Below are 20,025 nucleotides of genomic sequence, written 5' to 3' on the forward strand. Positions count from 1 at the left end.
GTGTGTCTGTCTGTCTGTCTGTCTGTCTGTCTGTCTGTCTGTCTGTCTGTCTGTCTGTCTGTCTGTCTGTCTGTCTGTGTGTGTGTGTGTGTGTGTGTGTGTGTGTGAGAAAGATACAGTTGGAGCACAGTATCCTTTTAAATTCTGGTTTTCCACAATCAAACTTTTGACTCAGTGTTTAGTCTTGGATTGGAAGTCTCCGTAGACATGCAGAAAATAGTGTGAAAGGCTGTAAAACAGGTGTTTAGCTAATCGGATAGTATGGACAATAATATGGCTATAAACCTGTGGATGGATCTCCGCACCGTGTCCATCAGAAACTGGCTGCAGAGCCGACTCCATATTGATACCAGATGAGAGGATGAGTCAAAGATACTGAGCAGATGTGAGGGTGCACAGTCATAACAGGACACAAAGAAAGCAGAATCACAACATGTCTAAATATTTTGAATAGGTTGAGTAAATATTGGTTGTTGGGTAAAATTCAGTGGAACATATAAAAAGCAGGTCTTTCTCGATTGTAGGTAATTTCATCTTATCTCTCACTGAAAAGCTGATCGTCTTCCAGCTTTTTCTTTAGCTGAGGTTTTTTAGGTAATCTAACTTACGTTCATCTCTTATCTTTCATTGTTGTATGAGCTTCTTCTTTTCTTCAGCTGTGTTTTACTGGTTAAATTATAAAGCCAACAACCTATTTTCTTTCCTTTTGTACACAATAAACAATGTTTTCCCTCCTAAAATACAAGAATGAATTCGGCACATTGTCCTGGCGTTAAGCAAAGCCCTGGATCAGGTTGAGGAGGTACATATTCATCTGTGAATGTTCTTCTTGAGTCTTTCCTGGAGCAGAAATGTATGGATGGAGTGAATTAGCGGGAACTATTTGCCACTCTTCCACTTCTGAGTGATAAATCCCGACCACCAGTTCCAGCACCTGAGAAGTCCATCACTTCCAAGAAGATTTTGTTGGGAAAGCACCAATGTGCCGGCAACAAGAGAGGAGGAAGAGGAGGAGGAAGGAAAGAAAGAAGAGAAAGAAGAAAGAAGGAGGAGGAAAATTGTTCCTGCGTCACGTTTCTTTAATTTGTTCTCCAGCTGCCAATGAAAACGATGACCTGCGGAGGCTTTTCCCTCTCTGGCTCTGCGTCTGCACACAGCTGGAGCCTCGCTGAGCAGAACAAGTGTCATCTCTACAGACGGACAAAGAAACGGCAGCTCACACACTGATTGGTGTTAGAAACCTGCTCTCACCCTACACACACACACACACACACACACACACACACACACACACACACACACACACACACACACACACACACACACACACACACACACACACACACACACACACACGCACTTATATTCATCGATCACATCCATTAGAAACACTGATAAAGATTTGCTTTGATAAAGGCCTTAATATTCATTCATTGTGTCTTTCCATATCCTGCAGCTGCAAACCTCATGATGAAATTGAGCAAGATTTGCCAGGAAAGAGTCAGGAAAAAAGAGGTGGAGGGGGTATTCAGACGTTATACTTGGAAATACTCTGATACAAATTAAAGTATAGGTCTTTCTGAAGTAAAACTACAAAAGCATTAGATTGTAATGTTCCTAAAGTACGCCTACTAATTCTGCAGAATAATTATTTATGCATACATGTGTTCAGTACTTGGATGATGCAGCTGGTAAAGGAGGATATGTATTCCTTTATTCTTACTTTGTGCACAGTGTCTAGAAGCTTGTAAACTATAATACATGAGCAATAGTAAGCTGATTACATCTTGTTTTATTTATCTGAATTTGCGAGGCTATCACATGGATGGAATTCAGTCCAAAGCAAACTATGTCAAAGCTCAAGTAGAGTGCCTCAAAATTGTACAGTCTTAGATATAGTAAATGTACTTGCTTTGGGAAAACCCACCATCTGCTGTTTCAGGTGACAGGAGGGGCAGAGCTCTACCTCTGAGGCACTTCCTGTCCGCTGCAGAGCATATAAACCCTGAGAGAGGACTGATCCTGAAGCACTCACAGTCTGCAAAGCGTAAAACCTCCTCCTCCTCCTCTCTCTCTGCAGCACAGCACCGGGGCTCCAGAGGGGACACAGCCGGGAAACATAGGCACAAGTCCCGCTGCAAGAGAAGGTAGGAGCGGCGATATTTCTGTCCTGTATTTGGAGCTTAGTCTGCTTTGTTATGCATGTTATTTGCGACAAAACTTTAGGAGTGTCTTTGTGCTTTCCTTGCAGATCACTCCACGGATCGCTATATTCTGCAGCTTCATTAATCCATCATGCAGTCTCAGTTATTCGCCGTAGACTTTATACTTCTGTGCATGTCATATGGTGCCAGTGCATTGTCCAGCACCATCCCCGCAGCCTCAGGGTCTCTGTCGGGGAATAACTTCACCTCCGCGGCTCAAAGCTCCGGGACAGACTCCTCCAGCTTCTCCAGGAGCCGGAGGAAGCGCTTTATCAGCCAGAATGACATGCTCGCTATTCTTGACTACCACAACAAAGTGAGAGGGAAGGTGTTTCCCCCCGCAGCCAACATGGAGTACATGGTAAGTGAGAGCTTTGATTCATTTATATGTGTAATCAATATGCATGTGTTTAGTTTATGTGTTTGTTTATAGTGTCGTGGACCGTCCCCATCGATCAGCTGTCACAAAAAACCGTAAATGGGGCAGCTTTAGCAAACATTGCTAATGGACACCCTTCAAATCCCAATACATGACATAGTAGACCTCCTGTTTTTTACTATGCATGTTCTGCTAGTGGAAAAATGCTTAGTCAAAGGAAGATTTAATAGCTGCAGTTTGGAAAGGAGTAAAGTGACAAATGTCTGGTAGTTTCTTGGCGTTGAGCTGTGGAGCAGATTGCTCTGCAGGAGAGACCACCAGAGTAGTCACTTAGGGGAAGAGGGGTCATGTATGGTGCCAGCAGCCTGCTCACAGGAGTAAGACAAAAAAAGCCCAATCAGACTTTAAATTCCAATCTAAAGCTTACATTTTAAGCTACACAAAAAAGTGGTGGTGTTAATAAGCAGTGTGATAAAGAGTATCTGCGAGAACATGATTGTGTCTTGATGCTTGAACGCAGTCTGCAGAGAGCTGTGTTTTCACTATTATGGTGTAAAGTAGCTCATTTGACTTTGAAAGGATGTAACTTTAAAACAAAACAACTGAGCTATTTCCATTTTAAGACTTTAGGCTGCCTCTCCATTCTCTGTAGCTGCAACAAATGCAACAAAGTTAGCAAGGTGGTTAAATAAATACCAAGAGCTAAGGTGTTAAGGATAATAAATGTAAATCCAGATCAAACCTACTGCAGAATGAAGTCCTTTCTCACGGCTACAGTCACATTACCTAAGTGAGTGTGTGTTGATAAGTATCCAATTACCTGTGTGTGTGTGTGTGTGTGTGTGTGTGTGTGTGTGTGTGTGTGTGTGTGTGTGTGTGTGTGTGTGTGTGTGTGTGTGTGTGTGTGTGTGTGTGTGTGTGTGTGTGTGTGTGTGTGTGTGTGTGTGTGTGTGTGTGTGTGTGTGTGTGTGTGTGTGTGTGTGTGTGTATATTTGTGTTCAGTGGAGGACTCACAGTTTATCTAACAGATTTGATGGATGACTTTTGCGTCCTGCCATGGCAACACCTTCACAGAGCTGTGGTCTCACATGTCACTGAGATGATATCTGATGGTGTGAGTGATGCTGTATGTTAGGGATGTCCCGATCACCTTTTTTTGCTCCCGATCCGATTCCGATCATTTGATTTTGACAATTTGCCGATACAGATTTTTCCCGATCCGATCTTTATGCAATGCATTAAGAGGAAAAAAAGCATTCAAGTTGTCCCTTAAGGTTATTTTTTTATTTAAATTGGATATTCTATCCAACATGGATATAGCTTCTTTCTTTCACAGCAGCATTGGATCAGTTCAGTTGTGCAGCATTGGATCAAAATAAAGCTTATCAGTACTCGTTAGCTTACTGCTACAATTAGACACTGCGCCCACTCTGTTGCCAGATTTGAGAGAAATAAGCAGGTCTATGAAAACAAGCCCCAAAGAAACAACACATACATGATGTTCTGTAATTTGAAACCAAAACTAAGGCCTCAGGATGACTTTAAGACTTGAACATGGTCATTTTTGTTTTGTAACATTGAAAAAAGAAAAAAAAAAGTATTTAAAAAAAAAAAAATCCCGATCCCCGATTTTTTTCTCCCGATTCCGATCTTTTGAAAATCACGTGATCGGCTCCGATCCTCGATCACGTGATCGGATCGGGACATCTCTACTGTGTGTGATGGTGTGTGTGATGCTGTGTGTGATGGTGTGTGTGATGCTGTGTGTGATGCTGTGTGTGATGGTGTGTGTGATGGTGTGTGTGATGGTGTGTGTGATGCTGTGTGTGATGCTGTGTGTGATGGTGTGTGTGATGCTGTGTGTGATGGTGTGTGTGATGGTGTGTGTGATGGTGTGTGTGATGCTGTGTGTGATGGTGTGTGTGATGGTGTGTGTGATGCTGTGTGTGATGCTGTGTGTGATGGTGTGTGTGATGCTGTGTGTGATGGTGTGTGTGATGGTGTGTGTGATGCTGTGTGTGATGCTGTGTGTGATGGTGTGTGTGATGGTGTGTGTGATGCTGTGTGTGATGCTGTGTGTGATGCTGTGTGTGATGCTGTGTGTGATGCTGTGTGTGATGGTGTGTGTGATGGTGTGTGTGATGGTGTGTGTGATGCTGTGTGTGATGCTGTGTGTGATGCTGTGTGTGATGGTGTGTGTGATGCTGTGTGTGATGGTGTGTGTGATGGTGTGTTTGATGCTGTGTGTGATGCTGTGTGTGATGCTGTGTGTGATGCTGTGTGTGATGCTGTGTGTGATGCTGTGTGTGTTGGTGTGTGTGATGCTGTGTGTGATGCTGTGTGTGTTGGTGTGTGTGATGCTGTGTGTGATGGTGTGTTTTGCAACTTACAAATGATGTATCACTTGTATAAGAATGTTAAACACCTGACATTCTGAAAGAACATACATAACATTCATCCGTTTGCAACTCATACATCAATATTCCAAGTACTGTATATAGACTTTTCTGCACTATATCTTTTGTATTCTATTTTATTTACATGTAATATTTTATTTAATCTGTTTCATTGTGTTGCACTGTTGGTGGAGCCTGTGACCTAAGATGTTCATTGTCACATCTACACTGTAGCTATGTACGAATGACAATAAAAGCCTTAAACGTTGAATCTTTAATCTTGAATCTTCAGGTGTGGGACGACACCCTGGCGAAGACCTCTGAGGACTGGGCCCACGCCTGCCTGTGGGAGCACGGCCCGTCCCACCTCCTCCGGTTCCTGGGTCAGAACCTCTCAGTGAGGACAGGACGGTGAGTGACCTCTGACCCCTCCCTCCCCCTCTCACACATCTGCTGGGACTCTCTCTCTCTCTGTCATGGTCGCTGCCTCCCCTCCTAAAGGTTTCTGCTCTGTGACCTGGTGACGGCCTGAGGAATGCTCCGGTGACCCTTCGTATAAACACACGTTGTGTTTTCAGCCATGACCCCTGAGGACAAAGAAGCATCCCTTTAGTGGGTCTTGACTTTCCATTTGGAAACACAGGGCACCTTCACGTGTTGCTGCACTTTCACATTTGATTGAGAACATGAGACTCCAGGGGAAACAGCTCACTGACTGGCAGAGACAGCCCTGTAGGAAGGATGTTTCCTCTAAAAACGACTGTTACTAATGTAGAAACAATACTTCGAAAAGGTTAACAAGGTAACGCTTGTGTTAGTGCAGAGCATGTTTGGATATCTAAAAGAAAAACTGGCCTACTTTTCGGTAAACAAACAAGAAAATGAAATAGGAGTGTCAACATTTATTTAGCAGACTCTTTATAATAGCCGCTTTCACACCAAGTACTTTGCCTTACTTAGTGCCGGCTCTTAGTTCCCCGGCACTTACGGTACGTCCACACAGCAGCTTAAAAAAAATATTGACTTTGAATGGGGGTGACGTCACTTTGACTCGCTTTTGTCCGAACTGCATTGTGGGGAAGCAAAGCGAAGATTTCCAGGATTTTCAGGATTTTCAGGATTCAAAAGTTGAGCCATGTTCAACTTTTGAAGCTGAGCTGGAAGCGTCAGCCTATCAAATCCCGTTTATGCAAATCTGACAGTTCAAGCGCTAGCCAATCAAACCGCGTGCATCCTGGGAGAGCCAGACCGCAGTTAATTTCCTCATATTCCAAACGAGAAATTACGGTAGTAAATCACCCGGTTCTTTACGACCAGAACTATTTACCGGATACAAACCGGAGGAACCAGGCATGGAGGGAGGTGGCAGAGACAGTGGGTGAAACTGGTAGGTTTTCGCCTGTTTGGGGAATTTATATATATATATATATATATATATATATATATATATATATATATATATATATATACATATATTGCTCGCATAAAATCTCCGGGGTTTTTTGCTTTGTATGTCGGGGGCGGGAGATTCATGTGATTGGTTGTTGGTCGCGTTGCTCGCAAAAAATCCCCAAGCTCTCAGACACGCTCAGCTCCAAGATTTTTTCAAAGCTGCTGTGTGGACGTAGAGTTAGTGCCCCCATGGAACTAAGTACAGATCGCGTTCACAACGGAATAAGTTCCCTGAGGGAAGATTACGCAAATGAGCCGCTGACGTCACTTCGCCTTCTTCTGCTTTGGGTTTACTGGCAGGCCGCAAACAACTTCCTGGCGTATACTGCCACCCGGAGTCCCCGGCCGGAAGTCCCCGGAGTTGGGGACTGGCTTCAGTAGAAGCTGCTGGGAGTCCCAGCAGCTTCTACTGAAGCCTTCCGAGTAAATCTCCAGAACTCCGACACCTCCTCCTCTCCACTGCTCCCATGTTTTATTTTGTGTTGCCATAAGTTAGTCTCTCTGCGTTGGTGCGCGGGGCTAATGCTAATAATGCTAATGCCAGCAAATACAATGGCGGCGTTTTACGGGGCGTGGTTTGCTATTCGCCAGCCAATAGAAATTGGTACTTTTTTCTCCCCAGGATAGTACCACCTCTCTAGCAGGGACTAAAAATGGGGGTAAAAGTTCCCGGCACTAAGTACTCTTTTTGGTGTGAACGCAAAGTAAGGGGTACTAACGGAACGAAACGGGAAAAGTACAGGGAAAAGTACTCCGGTGTGAACACGCCTATTGCCATTGTTGAAAGAACAATGGTGATACATTATATAATCTGGATGGATCATACACAAACAAGAACATAGAGCTAAAATGATTAGTTGATTTATGGATTAGAGTTATCAGAAATGTAATTGGCAACTTTTGATAATAACTACTCTAATATTCTCTGATTCTAGCCTCTCTAATGACAGGATTTACTAGTTTCTGTTGTCCTAAATCATTCCAATGCAAATGGTTTTGGGTATTTGGACGTTTGGCCAGAACAACACATTTGATGTTTATCTCACTGAAGTTGTGATGGCCCTCACTTGGACAGTAATTTGTGACATTTCATGGTGATTATCGATGAATTCAAAACATTATCGGCACATCAATTGATAAAATAGTTTTTGTGAAGCACGAATCACAGATCCAACTCGGTGACACAGATCAACATTTAAATCTCAGGCTGTATTATTTCATGTATCATCAGTTTTCTTGTACTTTATGCAACATTTCTTGTGTTCGCAGCTATCGATCCATCCTCCAGCTGGTGAAGCCGTGGTACGACGAGGTCAAAGATTACTCCTTCCCGTACCCCCGCGACTGCAACCCCCGCTGCCCCCTCAGATGTTATGGACCCATGTGTACTCACTACACACAGGTACACACAACAAGCACAGCCACGGGACGATATTAAACAGATCATATCACCATTATCATGAGAAACAAATCGTGCAATATCCCAATGAATGGCACTCAAACATACTTGAACCCAAACTGAATAGACTGAATAGCAACACAGCTTCTTTTAGAATCAGTATCAGAAACAGGTTTATCACCAGGTAGGTTGACAAATACAAGGAATTTGACTTGATGTCATGGTGCATACATAAAAGTAAAACAAAAATTAAAAACATAGATAGAAAAATATTAAAAATAATAAAAAAATATAGTTAAATATAGCAGTATTTACATTTATGTGAGGACATACCTGTACCCATCCTTCATATTTACTATGATTTGGTATTACAAATATTTTAATTTGTATACAACAAGCACAGCCACCGGACGATATTAAACATTATCATCATAATAAATATCCCAATAAATGTCACAGAAACATACTTGAACCCAGACTAAATCGACCTTTACCCATCCTTCAGATTTACTATGATTAGGTCTAACAATGACTTTAATTTGTTGTATATTTCTTCCAGATGGTGTGGGCAACGTCCAACAAAGTGGGCTGTGCCGTCCACACGTGCCACAACATGAACGTCTGGGGCTCGGTGTGGAAACGGGCGACATATTTAGTTTGCAACTATTCACCAAAGTAAGTACATCTCATGCACGCTGCAAGGTGATTCTAATGAACCCGGTGATGGCAGTTTTAATCCCGACACAGAAGCCTCTGTTCTGTGCCGAGTCGGAAAATGCCACCCATGTCTCCGGCAGATTCAAAATAACCTCGATACAAGCCTGTGAACCGGCACCGCATTACCACAGAAGAAAGTCTCGAAAAATTCCAGGAATCAAAGCCCGATTGGACTTGTGACTGACATGTGACCCGGTGCTCTAATCCCACTGGTCTGGAGCTCATGTCAGAGTGTATTCAGAACTATTTTAGCTGAATCTCCTGTCTGAGAGTCTGCAGAGGTCACTGTGTGAGAGGAAACCTCTGCTGTCAAGTTAGCTGGTTACTAGTTACTTATTTTCTCACAATTAGACCTGCAACAGTTAGTCGAGCAAAGATGACCGCCACATATTTAAACTATCCATAAAAGTAGGTTTTCAATTGGAAATGTGAACAAAATGCAGTTTTCAGCCTCTAAAGTCTGGAGATATCTTGCTTGTTAATAGTTAATAGAATATCTTTGGGTTTTGAAATGGAATAATAAGACATTTAAAGCCATCAGCTTAGACTCTGAGAAACTGGGATTCCCCTTTTTCATCAGATAATTTATAGACAAAACAATTAACCTAGAATATAATCAGCAAATAAACCACTAAACAGAAACACATTTTTGTTAAATTCCTTCTTAAAGTGACTTACTGCTCTTGACAAATAATCTCTTTATGACATTATTTACCGTAATTTCCGGACTATAAGGCGCACCTGAATATAAGCCGCAGCAGCTAAATTGAATGATGTGTACATATAGAAGCCGCACTGGACTATAAGCCGCAGGTGTTTTAATGTTTCATTACCATATGTAAGGGTTCGTGCACAGAGGGGATTGTCGGGAAAGAGATGGCTGTTTGAGGAAGCTCCCATTTATTAACATTTACCGGCAGTGATCTACAGCAGCGGTTTTCAACCAGTGGTACGGGGACAAACTGTCTCGCTCTCGTAATGTCTGTCTGTCTTGCTCTCGTTCTGTCTCTCGTACCACTCTCGGTTCCACTTTTACTTTTACGCGCTACCTGTCTCACTCTTTTCCGGCCTCCAGCTTTTCCTGCTGGAGCCCGCCGCTTAAAGGTGGGGGGGGCGGACCGGCCATAGAGCCCATAGAGTTAAAGGTGGTGGACTGTAACCTGTAAAATCCATAGATTTAGGAGGTCCCCTAGTGGCCGTTAGCTGTGAAAATCCATAGATTAGCCGCTCCGTTATATAAGCCGCAGGGTCGAAAAATGGGAAAAAAGGCGCGGCTTATAGTCCGAAAATTACGGTAAATCTAATTTTGAGGGTTATATGTTTTCCAGTTCCTGATCATATCACACGATCTTCATCAGCAAATACAGCTTGCCCTGTAATTGGATTTAAATACAAATTCAGCCACTAAAAGGACATTTTTGTTCCTATCAAGTAGAATAAACAGCGATATTTTCCTTTTAAAAGATGAACGGTTTCCCTGACTTAATATCTAGAATCTTGACCACTCAAATTCATGCTGTCATCATCTCCAACTCCTGCATCTTAAGCAATATTACACAGGTACACTGACTCAATTGACCCTCATTGTCTCGTTTGAATCTCATTTTGAGGGCCATTTGTTTCTCGAGTTTTTGATCCTATCACACGATCTTCATCAGCAAATACAGCTTGCCCTGTCATGGGATTTAAATAGAAATTCAGCCACTTAAAGCACATTTTTGTTCCTAGATATTGATATTTTCCTGTTAAAAGTTGTCAATAAACAGTTTCCCTGACTTATTATAGAGAATATTGACAATGCAAATTCATTTTTGTAGGCCAACCCTGAAGTAAGCTGCTGGTTCCCTCGACAAAAAAGCAATGGGATTTCTCCATAGGATTTTGGAATATTGTAATTATAAGGTCTGTGGAAAGCGAACCTGTTTGATAAATGCACATTTTGTTGAGCCGGATAATCTCCACATGTCTACCCTACTTTTATAATGTTCTAATCATGAATCTAATGGCCAGAAGCAACGTGATGCTATAAAGGAACTACAGCCGAGTCCAGCAGCACGACTTCAACGTCACGCCAACTTAAGATCCATATTCAAACACACAGATTCTAAATGGTACGAGTTGAAGCGTTTGTTTGAACAGTCTGCAGGAGGCAGGGACTTGCTTTCAAGCAGAACAGAAACTAACTTAGAGTAGTGTTTACGTGTTCGGAGTAATGACGTACAACGTCCTCCACAACTTCTGTAGTCCTATTCAGCCACTTGGTAACAACCATCGTTTTTCAGACACGTCAACTCTTCAGAAATCACCAGTGGGGTCACTGCTGATGGATTTAATGTCGTAGAACAAAACGTGATCCGTCTCATAATTTGAGTCAAACACAGACCTTATTTCAGCTATTTTCCAAAAACTAGTTCAATGGAACCGTTGGCTCTGAGACGAGGGAACAGGAAGTGGTCAAATGCTGACTCACTTCCGGGTTTTAGGACTCGTTCCTGCACCACTCTATTGACCCTCCTTGTCTGTGTCCTCCAGGGGGAATTGGATCGGAGAGGCTCCCTACAAAGTGGGCGTCCCGTGCTCCGCCTGCCCCCCCAGCTACGGGGGCTCCTGCAGCAACAACATGTGTTTCCCTGCTCTCAAGACAAACTACCTGCACTGGTTTAAATAAACAGGACATGAGCGGACCCCCCCCTCCTACAGAGACTCTATCTTAGTCCCGTAAGGATTTGCACATTGGAACACACTATTTTGTATATATGGGCTTATTTAAAAAAAAAAAAAGAGAGACACAGACACACACCTGAAGGCAGCAGACGATTTTGATGACTTATGTAAATAAACTGTAAATTAATTTGTGTTTTTAATAGAGGAATTATAATTTATGTGTAGAAGCAGGGCGTATTATGGTCAATGTTTATACAAGGAAAACAGAGCTGGGGCGGGGGGTAATACTCAGAGAAAAAAGAAAAGTACATTTACACGAAAACATCTTAAAATGTATTTGAGTTGTTTAGTGACTTTCTCCAAAATATTACAACATGTTTTCTTGTACATTTCTGATCTTACTCTTAGAGAATTTATTTAATTATGTCCTAAACCGTTTACGATAGAAATGTGTACTTCACGGATATTCTTCTTCTAAATTCCTGACTTTAATCTCGGAAAATGTCAGCTTTTTTAATATTTAAAAACCTACATATTGAATTGTATTTGCTTACATTTCTAACACAAATGTTCTACTCCAATCTCAGATTATTTTATATTCTTCTCAACATTACCCCCCCCCCTCCGGCTCTGTAATTTGTTCCATTTTCAAACCTTCAAAGCCTGTATTTGGTGCATATTTCACTACGTTTCTTCACCATTGGCAGAGTGGTAATCACAGCATGGGATAGCTTCTCTCTCTGGATCTCACCTCCATGGTGTGTGCTCTGCCTGCACAGGAATGCTGTGATAGAAACATGAAAGCTTTTCACTCAGAGGGTAAAACTCCCGGAGCCGCAACTAACTTCAACCTCAAGTCTAACGCAACATTTGTGTCCTGCAACAAATCGCAATTTGTTGACAAAGTGCACTTACTGTAAGCTGATGTATTTTCCTTTTGTCGTATATTTTCAGTCAGATTTGAAAGCCTCTGTTCTCAAAAGTTTGGTGCATTTGCAGTTTAAATCTGCACATGTTTTATTCCTATTTCTTATAATATCAATGCTAAAAAGAGCACATACATTGAATCTGACCCACATATCAGTTTTATAATCATTTGTACGCAGTGTATTGGTATGTTATATACCGATGAATCGATATATTGGATTGTTTATATTTTGTTATGATCACTGATGTAGTTCGGTTTGGAGTTAGGCACTCGAGTGCACCTTAATTGTTTATCATTGTTCTTTTTGTACATGTAGATATAATCATTATACCTTGACTATCCTAAAACAAGTATTCTGTAAGTTATTCATTTTTATATGGGAAAAATATTTAATTGATATGGTTTTTTATGGTTTTGTAAAAGGATTGTAAATATATGTCTGAACAATTAAAAAAAGTACTGAATATGTTCAAAAAGCTCTATTTTTCTCATACTGCCCTACGTACCTCTTTTCACCCTCTGTCTGAAACCAGAGCTGCTCTGATTGGTTAGCTGGTCGGCTCTGTTGTGATTGGTTAACAGCTTTAAGATGTCCCGCCCCTTAACCTATCACCTACCTGTACAATGTGTTGGAGCGCAAGTGTTCTACACAAGCCCCAAGGAAGTGGACTCTGATGAAAAATATTTGTGGTGTCCAAACGGCGGTACTACACTTCCGTATCAGTCCGTGAAGTCACTGGGCCCAGAAAGACTTTTCCCCATTGACTAACATTGGGAAAGAGATGTCTGTAAATCAGCGGATAATTTTTAACTAAATAAACTACCCAGGATGAACTATTTTATAGCCTTTATTAGAACCATCCTTAAAGTTGTAAAATGCACTAAAAGCAGAATCTAGATTTGTTTTCTCTCTCCATTCATTCTACTGAGCCGAGTGGGATCTCGGGGGGCAGGGTTTAAGGGGCGCATACTCTGTGAGCGCTGCGCACATACGGGGTGTTTCTCAATGTCGAGTAAGGATGCTCCAGAGCCACTATTTCAAGCATACTACGTAATTGAGTGCCGCCGAAGGACTGTTCCAATGTCCAGCATACTTGGAATTCTACAGAGCCCGGCGTACTTCGTAGCGAGAAATGTCGAGGCTGCACATGTGTAGACTCTGCGGTCTTAAAATCCCCACAATGCTTTGCGTACGGACCAATTTCCCTAAATCTGTGGCGGAAAATGTAAGGCGGGGCCTCTCATATGACGCACACCTGCACACCTGCTAGCCTTTTCCGAATGCTAGGAAGTATTCTTGCCTCGCTTCTGAAGCAAGTGACTCGGAAGATATGTGCTACCAAGCAAGAGTACTCGAGGTTGAGAAACACCCACGGGTTCTTCTGCTTTGACAGCCAGACATGACGGGTAATCTGTGACGTTTCGCTCTCTCAAAAGTTGGGCCATTTTGTCCTCGTGCGCCAATGAGCAGCTCTCATAGGAAAGAACGAGACCCCGCCTCCTACGCTGTATCCAGTTCTTATTATACATCCATGGTTCATCCATCCATCCATCTTCTCCCGCTTATCCGTGGTCGGGTCTCGGAGGTAGCAGTTCCAGCAGAGAGCCCCAAACGTTCCTTTCCCTCATCAACCAACTCTGACTGGGGGGTCCCAAGGCGCTCCCAGGCCAGCGAAGAGATATAATCCCTCCTCCTGGTTCTAGGTCTACCCCTCGGTCTCCTCCCAGCTGGGCGTGCCTGGAACACCTCCCTAGGGAGGCGCCCAGGTGGCATCCTAACTAGGTGCCCGAACCACCTCAACTGGCTCCTTTCGACGCGAAGGAGAAGCGGTTCAACTCCGAGTCCCTCCCAGATGACTGAACTTCTCACCTTATCCCTAAGGGAGACACCAGCCACCCTGCGGAGAAAACCCATCTCGGCCGCTTGTATCCGCGATCTCGTTCTTTCGGTCATGACCCATCCATGGTTCTACACTGTAAAAACTGTTGCTTTGGTAAAACCTTTTTTTTAAATGAGGTTTCCAAGCAATTTTAAGAGTTCAGTAAACTTTTGCATTTTTTTTGTTGGTGAAACTTACTTTTGTAGTTCTACTCAATAACGTGTTACTTTGCTAAAACTTAAAAGGAGGCAACAGTTTCTAAGCAATTTTAGGAGTTGGTTTAACTCCTGTTTAAAGACAAGACAATGAACCACATATTCATGATATTGTTAGTTCATACAATGTCAAACTACTTATTTTTAACCTCATGCACCTCATGCTCAGAGATTTATATAAAGTGTATCTCCAGCTAGGGTTTCATACCATGATTCTGCCTTAAAGTTTGATGCATCAACAGGTGATCAAGCAAAGAAATGAAAAACGTCTCAAACATCTGCTTTCCGTTCAAACTGGGCTGCAGAAATCATCTTTCCAGGCCTGCTCCACTTCACTTTGACATGTTGAAACACAACGCCTCACATTTTCATGCTAAACTTTGTAAAAGCGTGAGGTTGTCAAAACCACTTCCTGCACTTTATTGAGAAGCTTCATCAGCCCCAACACATTGCAGCGCTCCCTGGAACCAACCGGAGGAGAGATTTCGAGGAACACATTATTAGTATGCATGGGAAAAATCCTTCTGCCTGAGCTAATGCCTGACCCGCAGCCAAACAGATGATTGGTGTAGATTTGAGAGGAACGTCAGCGAGAGTTCGACACCCTGATGTTTATCAGCAGAGAAAAAGTTTAGGATCTGGATCAAAGTAGCCTCTGAGTGTTCAGGGATAGAAACAAAGACACTTATTCAATTACATCTGCAGATTTCACTAAACCCATCAAGAACAATCTTATTGGTCACTTTCTATTAATGTACGACCCAAACTTTACCTCAATTTCAACCAAACACACTGTTACGCCGTTGATTAACACAACTTCCACCGATCATACACACTTTATTTAAACAGCTTTCACTGCACACACTGTCTTTAACATTTGCACATCAACCGCTTTAATCTCTTACTCTTCAAATTATATTTAGTCTGCTTTTACAACTTCAAATCCTTTCAGGTTTCATACTCAATCAATTAAACTTCAACTAACATCTCAGCTCCTTTCAGTGTCCGGACTTCAACTCAAACACTTTCAATTAAACCTCAAATGTACCCACTGCACACTCATGATTGAACTTTGAATACCTCTTCCATTTTAATTACCATTGTTGCTTCTGAAAGTTAAAAGAATAGAATAAAACCTGAATACAGTACATATTTCTCAATCTCTATTTAGCTTGATGTGATGCTAAGCTACTGTTGTTGGGACACTTTTTAAATAAACCTTTAAACATATCTGTGGAGCAGGGTGGATCCAAACGCAGTAGACAAGAGGTTTTATCATAACATATCCTACCTTCAATCCACGCTTGGTCCAGACAAGGTGAAACTTTCCAAAAAGCGACACACAAGAATCCAACAAACAAAAAACAAAAAGCAGGATTTGCCTACTGATTTTAATTGAACCACTACGCCACTACATACTTACATTTAAATATGTGCTGCGTCGGTTCAGCCATTCTCCGCAAGAGTTTTTGAAATTGGTCCGTGCGCAAAGCATTGTGGGGATTTGAAGGACGCGAAGTCTACCCATGTGCAGCCTCGAAATTACCCCCAAACCAAGGACGTGGCCTCGGTGGAATTCCAAGTATGCTGGAGATTGGAACAGTCTTTCGGCGGCACTCGATGATGTAGTATCCTTGAAATATTGGCTTGGAAGCCAGTTTCCTCGCGATTGAGAAACGGCCAGGGTTGCAAGCTGACACCAATGAGGAGACACAGGTGAAACTGATGAGGGAAAACACAAGGACAGGAAGTAAAAAGAGACGTGACACAGGGGGGAAATGTAGAGAAAGATATCTCTCATGTTCCTGCAGCAATAAATTAGATTGAACTGACTCGTACTTTCGTCCCGTGCCAACACAGACTGAGGATGACGCACTTGTGAGATCATGGAGGTGTTCCTCTTCTCCTAATAACACGTGAATTACTGACCTGTCAGACACTCTGTTATTGCTGAGGCAGTTTCAGCCTCTCTGAAGTGTGAAGGTGGGGAAGCGTTTATTTGGAGAGAAGATGGAGAGACCACATTATTAACGGGGAGAGGGAGTCTCTTTCCAAAGTGTGCACTCAGCCGTCCAACTGCAATAATGGGGAGGGGGTGTGAGGAAAGAGTGCAAAACGGAGGAAGAGATCAATCTGCTGTGAAGGGTTGGATCAGAGGTTTGCTGATTTTTAATGTGAAGGAAATATCTCCTCTCCTTTCCTCTGCTGTCCTCTCCTCTACTCTCCTCTCCTTTCCTCTCCTTTCCTCTGCTGTCCTCTCCTCTCCTTTCCTCTCCTTTCCTCTCCTTTCCTCTGCTCTCCTCTCCTCTCCTTTCCTCTCCTCTCCTCTCCTTTCCTTTCCTTTCCTTTCCTTTCCTCTCCTTTCCTCTCCTCTCCTTTCCTCTCCTCTCCTCTCCTCTCCTCTCCTCTCCTTTCCTCTCCTCTCCTCTCCTCTCCTTTCCTTTCCTTTCCTCTCCTCTCCTCTCCTTTCCTTTCCTTTCCTTTCCTCTCCTCTCCTTTCCTCTCCTCTCCTCTCCCCTCCTCTCCTTTCCTCTCCTTTCCTCTCCTCTCCTCTCCTCTCCTTTCCTCTGCTCTCCTCTCATTTCCTTTCCTCTCCTCTCCTTTCCTTTCCTTTCCTCTCCTCTCCTCTCCATTCCTCTGTCTTCTCTTAATTCCTCTCTTCTTTCCTTACCCTTCCTCTTCTTTGCACTGCTCTCCTCAATTTGTTTATTTCCTCTACCCTTGTTTCTTTCCCTTCTCTCTTCCCTCCTTTCTCTTGCTCTCCTCTTCTCCAATCTCCCTACCTTTCCTTTCCTTTTCTGTCCTTTCCTTTCCTTTGCACTCATCTTCTCTCGCTTGCTCTCCCCATCCTTCCTTGTCTTTACTCTCCTCTGTCTTGAATGCGCGGTTTTTAAAAATGACAAAAACTGAAGACAAATGTTGACCATCATTTATTTTTTACAATTTTTAAACTTGTTCAGTTTTAGAGGCCAGGATGAGCTCCAGTGAAACGGAGGTGGAGGAGCTCCAGAGAGAACGCAGGTAAGAAACAGAACTATTACAAAATAAACATTGAATGTCTTGTGTATAACCAAAAATAGATAAAGAGAAGTGAAAGATATATTTCACAAAAACAAATTCAATATATTGATGAGATATATTTATCAGCTGTTAACCTGCAGCTCCAACCTCCTTGTTGCCGATCTTCTGGCTCGAGTCACAGCAAGTGAGTATCGAGTCACAGCAAGTGAGTATCGAGTCACAGCAAGTGAGTATCGAGTCACAGCAAGTGACTATCGAGTCACAGCAAGTGAGTATCGAGTCACAGCAAGTGAGTATCGAGTCACAGCAAGTGAGTATCGAGCCACAGCAAGTGAGTATCGAGTCACAGCAAGTGAGTATCGAGTCACAGCAAGTGAGTATCGAGTCACAGCAAGTGAGTAAAGTAAGTATAGTTTGAGCTGTTTAGTTTTTGTACCAACTTACTTGGTGTTTTTTTTGTTGCTGCATTCGCATTTTTCCACCAACTAAAACCTTTTTTGCCTGGTTGTGCTCTTGAGTCCTATTTTTGCTCGTCCCCATACTTGTGTTTGATCCTCTCCTTTCCTCTCCTCTCCTCTCCTCTCCTGTCCTTTCCTTTCCTCTCCTCTCCTTTCCTTTCCTTTCCTTTCCTTTCCTCTCCTCTCCTCTCCTTTCCTCTCCTTTCCTCTCCTCTCCTTTCCTTTCCTTTCCTCTCCTCTCCTCTTCTTTCCTTTCCTTTCCTCTCCTCTCATCTCCTTTCCTTTCCTTTCCTTTCCTCTCCTCTCCTCTCCTTTCCTTTCCTCTCCTTTCCTCTCCTCTCCTTTCCTCTCCTCTCCTTTCCTTTCCTTTCCTCTCCTCTTCTTTCCTTTCCTTTCCTTTCCTCTCCTCTCCTCTCCTTTCCTCTCCTCTCCTCTCCTTTCCTTTCCTCTCCTCTCCTTTCCTCTCCTCTCCTCTCCTCTCCTTTCCTTTCCTTTCCTCTCCTCTCCTCTCCTCTCCTCTCCTATCCTTTCCTCTCCTCTCCTCTCCTCTCCTTTCCTCTCCTTTCCTCTCCTCTCCTTTCCATTCCTCTCCTCTCCACTCCTCTCCTGTGGTTGTACTCTTGGCTCCTTGATGCCTTCAGGGGGACATTGGGAGACATTTCTCTCTTAATTCATTTCAATTTTTTCTGTCTTTTGTTTATTTTGCTGAACCCTCAGACACTCAGCCTCTCTCAGGCCAGCGCAGCCCGAGGACATCGGAGGAAACTGGTATTAATAAAAAAAAGAATAAATCCGTGTTATTACTGAACATGCCACACACAACAACAAACCTTGAACAAACACAACTCCCGGTCCTGTTTCGTCACACACTCAGGAAACATGTCATCAGTCTGTGAACTTTGAGGATTCACAGTAGATCTTGACTTCAATCTTAATCTCCTCTCAACTTAAAGTCTTTGTTCCAGAGCTTTTGACCATATGATATCCCACGGCAACAAAAAGTCCGAACTGTTTACGAAAGTATTTTTTGTGTTGTTTCAAAGACCAAAAGACTGAAACTCAACAATATAATGCCTTTATAGCTATTTAATAAATGGATAAGAGAGAAAAACACTAAATACTGCAGTGTTTGTTACATTGTGACTCTAGAAAATGTGAAGGGAAGCCAAATAGGAGATCATTGGATAGACACTCAGTATTAAAGCAGTGAGTGTGGAAACAGTCAGTCTTGTCACGATCCTAACGTTACGTCACGTTTTTAGTCTTGTCTGTCTTGTTCTGGGTGTTATTCTGTAATTCTGTTCTCCCTGTCTCTTGTCTTCCTTCCTGTGTTTTTCCTCTTGTGTCTGATTGTCTTATTGTGTTCACCTGTTGCCCTTCTGTTTCTACCTCCCCTGCCCAGCTGTTTCTTGTCCCGTGATTACCCCTCTCTGTATTTAGTCTTGTCCCTTCCTGTGTTCCCCTGTTTGTCTTTCCCTTCACGTCACGCTCCATGTTTTTCCCTGAAGCTTTTGATCCTGGATTCTTCCTCGTGCTCCCCTGTTTTGGTAATGTTAAGTTTGTTTCTTTTTGTCATCGGCTTTTGTAAAATAAAGTTCGCTTTTTGTTATCCTTTAAAACCTGCTTATCTTTTTTAATACTGGATTTGGGTCCTACCTTTTCTGCGATCCTAACAAGTCTTGAACAATTTGAGATGTTTTTCATTTTGCAAATCTGTTGGGAAATGATTCCTAATATTATGTTGACATAGGTGTTATATTATTATTACGACCACATGGACACATTTTTATATAGAAAATGTGTCTCTCAGGTCAGGAGGAGGGTGTTTTCAGAGACTGATGTCAGCCACTTCAAGCATGTTTTGTGATCTCTTCAAATGTTGCCATGTACATGTTAAAACTCTCTAGTGACCATAAATCTCTCGGGCAGCAGAGTTAACTGCAGGGCTCGTTTTTTACCCTTCTCGGGTGACCCTACTTCAAACAAGGAGTAAAACATACAGTTTTTTCAGGTACACAAATCATTTGCGGTGTCTCAGGTGTCTATTTTGGTCCGAGGCGGTGTTTATCTAACAGAGTGCCGCCTTCACATGTGGGGAAACACTTCATTTCTCCCAGGTCTTAACATGGAGCGACGTGCTGATGCTTGGTCCATCGGCCGCAATGAAACAAGACACCGTTTCAGTTTATGTTATGGTCACTTTTCTCGTCTACTGACTTTCCCTGGGCGAAGTGAGCTCCTCACATGGTCCACTAAAGTCTAAATAAAGCATATCTGGCATACCTCAGTGTTCAGTTTTATGACGAAGGACG

At 42.7% G+C, this 20,025-nt stretch overlaps 1 protein-coding gene across 1 annotated transcript; it reads left to right on the top strand.

The window, feature by feature from the left end:
• Nucleotides 1-1,927: 1,927 nt before the first annotated feature.
• On the top strand, nt 1,928-12,605 carry pi15a (peptidase inhibitor 15a). Its single transcript, XM_079661010.1, has 6 exons — nt 1,928-2,147; nt 2,252-2,565; nt 5,272-5,390; nt 7,701-7,833; nt 8,390-8,505; nt 11,080-12,605. Exons 2-6 carry the CDS (start codon nt 2,296-2,298, stop codon nt 11,213-11,215), a joined length of 774 nt encoding a protein of 257 aa, XP_079517136.1. The 5' UTR covers nt 1,928-2,147; nt 2,252-2,295; the 3' UTR covers nt 11,216-12,605.
• The last annotated feature ends 7,420 nt before the right edge of the window (nt 12,606-20,025 follow it).

Source organism: Notothenia rossii (assembly GCF_949606895.1).
Source record: "Notothenia rossii genome assembly, chromosome: 12".
NCBI lineage: Eukaryota > Metazoa > Chordata > Actinopteri > Perciformes > Nototheniidae > Notothenia > Notothenia rossii.

Excerpts from the sequence above, each read along its gene's own strand:
- pi15a (XM_079661010.1), top strand. The coding sequence starts at position 2,296 with ATGCAGTCTCAGTTATTCGCCGTAGACTTTATACTTCTGTGCATGTCA. Across the intron at positions 5,391-7,700 it reads CTCTCAGTGAGGACAGGACG|CTATCGATCCATCCTCCAGC; the intron begins GTGAGTGACCTC and ends TTGTGTTCGCAG. Across the intron at positions 7,834-8,389 it reads TGTGTACTCACTACACACAG|ATGGTGTGGGCAACGTCCAA; the intron begins GTACACACAACA and ends TATTTCTTCCAG.